Source organism: Haliaeetus leucocephalus, unplaced genomic scaffold (assembly GCF_000737465.1).
Source record: "Haliaeetus leucocephalus isolate CR32 unplaced genomic scaffold, Haliaeetus_leucocephalus-4.0 Scaffold395, whole genome shotgun sequence".
Lineage (NCBI taxonomy): Eukaryota > Metazoa > Chordata > Aves > Accipitriformes > Accipitridae > Haliaeetus > Haliaeetus leucocephalus.
In genome coordinates, this window is record NW_010972831.1 from 4,860,025 (window position 1) to 4,867,077 (window position 7,053).

Here is a 7,053-nt window from a genome sequence, read left to right on the forward strand (position 1 = left end):
ATTAAGTCGTTTTTGGCATTTGTCTCTCCTTCTCTTTTCACATACATATAGATATATGTCTGTCTCTGCATCATATTGACTATCTGTATAGCTTGCTTTGAGTATTACGTTGGTCATGGAGCCGGATATACTGTTTGCAGTGGGCAATATTTATTCTCTTTCAAAGACAGGTGTTGAGACCAAATTTTGTATTTGTCAATTTAAGTATAACTGATTTGACTCACAGTGTCCATGCAGAGAATGTAAAATTTCTGTTCTGAGTGGTATGGAGAAGGTAATGATGCCTACGTAAGGCATTGTCTAAACAAAGCAGTGATCAACAGCTAAACACTGAAATTTTAAAACTGTACTGACCTATAAAACAAATCCTTGAAGTCGCCAGAGCTCCTGCTGAGAGCCAGTTCTACACTCCCAGTTATTTTTGCATTCCTGAGGTCGCTATCTTCCCCAGCACCTCAGCTTCTTTCACCCAGAAGGTTCTGGGGATATTATCATTGTTGCTTTTAGCAGCTTTCACAAATGCTACTGCTCAGAATCAGCAGTAGATTTTGGTACCCATGGTGACTTTTAATACACGCTCAGCAGTGGTGGAAACAGTTTTGTAGCATGATACCTTAATGCAGTCTATAAAGTATTCCTCATATTTGCTCATGCCGAGCAGCTGTGCATTGAGCTGAATATCTGACCCTCCCTAGTGAAAGTTTCCTGTCTGATTTTTAAGGTCTGATTGGAAAATGTACCTTCCAAATAGCTTGCTACTCAAAGGTTTTTGGCAAAATCTCAGCCATCTCTTGAGGGTCATTAGACTCCACCTCATAAATTGATCTTGAAGCCAATTTATCTCCTACAACATCCTGCCATTTTAATGTTTGCCTGTGGCTGCCTGAGTTCCTGCCTCCAAGTTTGATTTCACCGTTACATTCTTCTAATGAGACAAAAAGTCATTTTTGGTTCAGGAACAGCCAAAGAACTTGCAGAAAAAATCCTGATGAGGTCATCAGAGTTCATCTGAATGAAGGTAAGAGCCTCCCAAAGGCATCTTTAACACAGATTAAATGTCTAATTCTATGACTAAGAATGTTGGGGGGAGGTTGGACCAGCATCAAACAAATGGAATAAGGAAGAGAGGATTTAACTTATCCCACGTTAGTACAGATTGAAACCTACAAATTGATTAACCCATGTTTCAGACAGTCTTCTATGATATTTTACATCCTAATTAATATTATTTCTCTGCAGTAAACCGCAAAAGCTTACAATCCACTGTTGTGTAACTGTCTCCTCGCAGGTGGTGGAAATCGTAATTATATAGTCTCCATCCTTGGAGGTTTTCAAGACCAGACGTGATAAGACCCTGAGTAACCTGGTCTGACCTCATAGCTGGCCCTGCTTTGAGCAGGATGACTAGGTGACTTTCTGAGGTTCCTTCCAACCTGAATTATTCTATGATCCTGTAGCAAGTTTCATCTTTTCAGAGCACTCACCTTGGAAATAAATTCATTTTTGTAGCTGTTTTAAGATCAAATATTGAAGTGGTGAAGAGAAATACTACATTGGGTTTGTAACACAAAGGAAGGAAGTTATTGCTGAAAGTACCCAAATTATGGACGGCTCTTTTTGGCTTCATTACACACCCATTTCCAAGCCTTTCTGGCAGTACACTGTTTTTAGCAGCAGTGAAAGTTTCAAGGTATTGCTTTGACTCTTTCCCTTCAAGTTTGCAAAATTATTTTGGCACTATAACATTATGTGCCTTGAACCAAGAACACGGAGGGAAGACAGTTGGGCTGGGAGTAGTACTCGGTAAACAGAGAAATTATATCTGTAATTAAATGAGCGACTTCTTAGAATAATAAAAAAAATTAACCAAATCTTCAAACGGAAGCCTAAAGTGAAGATTGTGATGTATCCCACTAATTTGCTTCTGTTCTTCCTCCTAAAGTCTCAAATGCCACAGCATGGCAGTGTTACATGCTTTTTCTCCTGGAAATAAGCTTGTACTCTCTGTGTATTAAACCCTGCTGTCAGTCTGTATGTGCTGATGTGCTGCTCATTTGTGCCTGTGTTTTGCAGCTGTTCTGTCTTATAGAGGCTTGATAGTTCATTTTGCTCTCACTGAAAGTAAGCAAACTAGAATGTCAGAGCAGGGTCCTTGAAGTATTGTTTGTTTGCTGTAGTTAATGACTCCTCAGAGTTGCAGGAGTTGGGGGGGGGGGGTGGTTGGGTTTTGTGCTTTTTTTTGTTTTTGTTTTCAGTTTTTTGTTGTTTTTGTTTGGGGTTTTTTTTCCACTGAATGGAGATTATTCCATCCCCTTTGGTGTAAGGACCCTGAAACAGAAAAGCTGACTGAGGTAGAGCAACTCTAGTTGCCTGGGTGTGTTCATGTACCCGTTTTGAATTGATAGTCCTAAATGATTAGAAGAGAGGAGAGCCAGGAACACTACCATCCCTGTCCTTTGAAATTGGTTCCCTGGCTTTAAATACTTAATTTCTTCCTATCTGAGCAACATCAATATTTTTTCTTTTGTATTGTTGTTTGCTTATCACATCGCAAAGCTGAGTTAGTGGAGTGTTAAGGCACTCCTTCAACTGTCCTAGCAACACCATCAGCACTTTCCCCTCTCCCCTTTATTTAGTGATGATGGGATGATTAACTGTAAAATAGAGTGCTGTACCTCAGGATGGGCATTGTATTGCTTCCTATAACTTCCCTGATTGTTGTCTGTATCTCCATAGGTGCCTGATCTCTACCAGCTAACACAGCCCTGAATGGATGCATAGCCAGGCCTATGAGACACTTCAGGACATACCTTCAACTTGCAGCTGAAAAAGGGAAGTTTCAATTCGAGAGAGCACCTCCAGTTTTTTATTGCTCTGCAAAAGTCAAGTGTATCGCAAAGTGTGAATGCTGCTGGGGTCCACCTCTTCCCCATGGGCAAGAGCCTATTTCTTTGTTTCAGAAGGCTTCTCTCTTCAGAAGACTCCATGAGGCGGAAAAAGTTCTGAATTCGTTTAAAGCCAACTAGGCCATAAGAAGTAATCAGAGATATTTGGGGAACTGAAATAACTGAGGGCTTTTTTGGAGGGATGGGGGTATTTGCCCTGAAACAGAAATTCAAACATGCCATTTTAAGCTTAAGCAAAAAATAAAACTGAGTGTGTATGTCTAACTTGTAAAATTTAATGAGCATACACATTATGAGTTCTCCATATAGTATTATATTCATAGATCTATCTCTGTGTGTCTAAATACATGTATGCCTACAGATCAGTATGTATACATATACACACAAACTTGAGCGGTAGGTTACTGAAATCCAGCAGGAAAACTGAATGGAAATATGAAGTTATTTATTCAGTATCAGCTGCTTTGATGGTTTTGGATTTTTAATATTGTATTGACAAGGCACTCGCCACTGGGTGGCATGTCTGACTTGGTGTCTGTTAGGAAGCAGGGTGGTGCCCAAGGAGCATGTCCTGCTATGACTTTCACAGAGAATGTCCCATGCGAGGTTTGTCCTGCCTGTGAGAATTGCACATGGAGAAATGGGAAGGAAGAGAAATGAATGTATCAAGCCCCTAGTAAACATCCTCTCAGAAAGGAGTCTTTCATGCCCTTAACTCAGGTGAAGTATATGATGATCAGGGAGAACTTGCTGAAGTTCAGCTTTGCAACTGGAGACACCTGGAGAGAGCTTTACTTGGATGCTAAGGAGGAACTCAGAAGTCACCATCTCTACCAGGAGATCATCAGGACTCATTCCAGGACTGGAATTTCATGTCTTGGCTGTGGGATTCCTGTCCTTTCCTCCTGGATGTGAAGACCTAGCAAGGGCCTGGTCTCAGAGCAGGCTGAGCTAGTAGAGAATTCCACACGATGTCCTGGCTTTGGCATGGCCTTCACCTTTGTGCCGTGCTACTGAAGTGTATGCATATATGCACACTTGTGTTGCCTTTCTTTTCTGTGCTGGCAGCTGTTGAATGTTGGTTTTTTTGTTTAAGAAATACATACTGAAGTGCCAAATAAATGTTTAAGTGTCTGGAATTGTCTGCTGCCTGCCCTTGGCCTCTCTTCTGTTCTGTTCATCAATAGCTGTGTGTCTCTTCTTTGTGTTCCTTGGAGTTCAGGAGGATTCACAACAATGACAGGAACTGTGTCAAAGACTGGATTGCAGAGTAATGATTTCTGAAAACATGGTTCTGTGGTCCTAGGCCACCTGTAACGAAGAGGTCATTGGAGCAGTTTAGAAATTTCACAAACACACGAAGGCTGTTGTTGCCAAAATCTATACATTAAGCACAGAAAGACTTGCACCTTGTTGGTGGTCTGTTGTCCACATATTCCAAACCTAGAAAACAAGGAGCCTAACTCTTGCCATTAGAGAAAAGCTTACTGCATCTACTTCTCTCATCGATGAATGAATGAAACCAGGCAGTGGTTTTGTGAAAAGGACTGCACGTTTTAATTCCTTTGTGGCTAAAGTGCTCTGCTTCCTCCTGGAGCTGCTCCACTTAAGCCAGCTGCACTTGCAGCATTTATCTATGTAAACCATTCATTCTCGTTTCAAGGAAAGCATACAGCAGTAGATGACATTTTGTTCAAATCCATCCTTTTTGTAGCAAAGCTTGCTTAGTCGTCTTGGATGGCCTAAGCTATACTAAGCTGAATAAATTCTGTGCACAAGGGGTCATTTTTGGTTTGAAGTTGTGGCTTGTCATTAATCTTTCTAAGTCATGTTCTATACTGTCCTCCTGAATTATCTTGCTACTGCAAGTTAAGCTCCCACTCTTCTGCTTCTCTATTAAGAAACCCATATATGTACACATACATGCATCCCCTTATCATACAGATCTTTCTCTTTAAAAATGGAAGGTACTCACCAAGTTTCATAACTCTCCATTGCTTGTTGCCTGGCATGTGTGGTTTTAGTTGAAGCAAATAGGTCTCGGCACTGTTCTTCCTACCTTTCATGCCAAGGTTTGCAGCATGAGAGGCCTCAGTTTTCTGATGTGATTGTGTATAATCTAGGAGGTTGTTTCAGGGTACGTTTAGAAGCCTATTACAAATATACAGCCTTAAGATTACAGGAAGCATCCTAACAAAATTGGAACCGGTAGTAGCTCCAGCACTTGAATCTTTATAATTACTCTGTACAACGACCAAATAATGGCATGTGATTTCTCAATGGACTTTTCTGTGGCATGGAGTATGGGCTGGTCTAGTTACTCTAACATTATTTAACATGTTTGCATCCTTTTGCAATCAAAGGCTAGACTGAGGAGACTAGTCTGTGGGGTTTGAGCTGTTCTCAGAGTTAAATCCTAACCGATGAAGTGATGGCTGCCTAGAGCATGCCTCTGACTTGCTTTGTTCTCGAGATTGCCAGTTGGCCTACAGGCATTTACTGTTCCTTTCTTACGCTGATAATACTCCACAAACCTGGTGTATGCCCTTGTTACTCGGATAACTAGACAGAACTCTTGCATAGTGGCCTATTTAATTCTTGAAAGTGTAATGGATTGCATTGGGTGGCTTCGTATCTTAAGGCAGAAATCTATCCTTCATCCATACTTTACTAGAAGCAAGACTCGTTTAGCTTTTGTGGTTTTGTATAACTAAAGTGCAGATGCTATCACCTGTTGATTTGGTTTTTATGCTTTATGAAGCCACAGAAATAAAAGTGAAGGGTAGAACTTAAAGTTAGCAAAACACTGGCTCCCTCAGAGCTCGGTGAATCTTGCCCAATCTGCCTTTCCTCCTTATTGGATTAAATGGAGAATGGAACTGAAATGGCTTTTTCTCTAGCCATCTGCCTCTGCAGGCTCCCCTGGCATACAAGGAGCTTGAATGAATTAGCAAAGAAATAGCCAATGTGTGCTTAAAGACAGCACCTCCTTAACTCTGCCAAAAATAGAAACATGAGTCACTCTTATTCTCTTATTCATTGACACCCTTTAGCCCCTTGTATTTTGTAGACTGTGATGCCAAAAGGGAAAGGAAAAAGACTCTGACTCCTATTTTTAGCTCGGCAGAAGTTGTTCAACCCTATAGGCACTTTCTGGATGGAGCTCTCCAGCCTTCTTATGAAATAATTCCTGCTTTTGTATTCATGTAGCTCTTGGTGCCTGCCATACTAAAAAGTAGGGAAAAGTGATGATACCTCAGAACCTGCAGATTAGCACACGTTTCTTAAGTAGCTAGGAGATCAGGAAAGTAATGTATAAATACTCTCTTTTTATGTGACTAGACTTTGCTATGTAATTGTAGGTTTCCTAAACTAAAGCTAGGTAATTACACTCAAACTCTACCTGAGAGCTACTGGGTAAGTACAGTGTCAGTGCTAAGCAATGTCAGCCAGATCCATAAAATGCATGACTAGAAGCAACAGTTACACTGTATGATTACATTTGCTGTTTTAACGCAGCTGTGGACTTCCCTGTACTAACTCCTGTAAGTCCAACACCTAATCTTGACTTAAAAATTTCTTTTCAGTGGAGTAATTTGATGATCTTTTCTGTTAAAACATGAGCCTTATTTCTATTTTGAGTTTGTCTATCTACATTCCAGCCATTCAGCCATTGAATTTTGGTATTCTTGTGTCTGCTTGGATGAAGCACTTAACAGTTTTATTCCCTATATAACTGCTCATGGATTGTGATTGAGGGTTTACTTGTTCAGCAGGTGTCCCTGCTGATAAGCTGTAAGAGTTGAGTTTCCAAAGTTTTTCGTTATGAGGTATATTTTCTGGTTTAATTTTTGTGGCTCTTATCTGAACGCTGTCCAATTACTTATTTTATTTTCAGTTATGGCATTTTGACTGGTAACAATTACTCCAGCAGTGGTCACACCAATTAAAAACATAGAGTGTAAATTAACATCTTTCTCTTTTGGTTACTTTCCTCATTATACACTGAGGACCACAGTAACCCCTTGGCCCCTGTGCTGTATTGAAAGCCCATCTTCAGGTAGCTATTGATGATTACTCACAAGTCTCATCAAACTGCCTTTTTCTATGATAATCCTTCATCCTGTGTGAGGATGGGGAATGGAAA

At 40.5% G+C, this 7,053-nt stretch overlaps 1 protein-coding gene across 1 annotated transcript in view; it reads left to right on the forward strand.

Annotated features, from left to right (window-relative positions):
* SPECC1 (sperm antigen with calponin homology and coiled-coil domains 1) overlaps positions 1–3,038 on the forward strand; it is a 44,293-nt gene extending 41,255 nt beyond the window's left edge. Inside the window, exon 7 of the mRNA XM_010573693.1 lies at positions 2,737–3,038. Within this exon, the coding sequence (XP_010571995.1) occupies positions 2,737–2,758 (22 nt within the window). The 3' untranslated portion in view covers positions 2,759–3,038. The remainder of the gene's footprint in view (positions 1–2,736) is intronic.
* Positions 3,039–7,053: the final 4,015 nt, after the last annotated feature.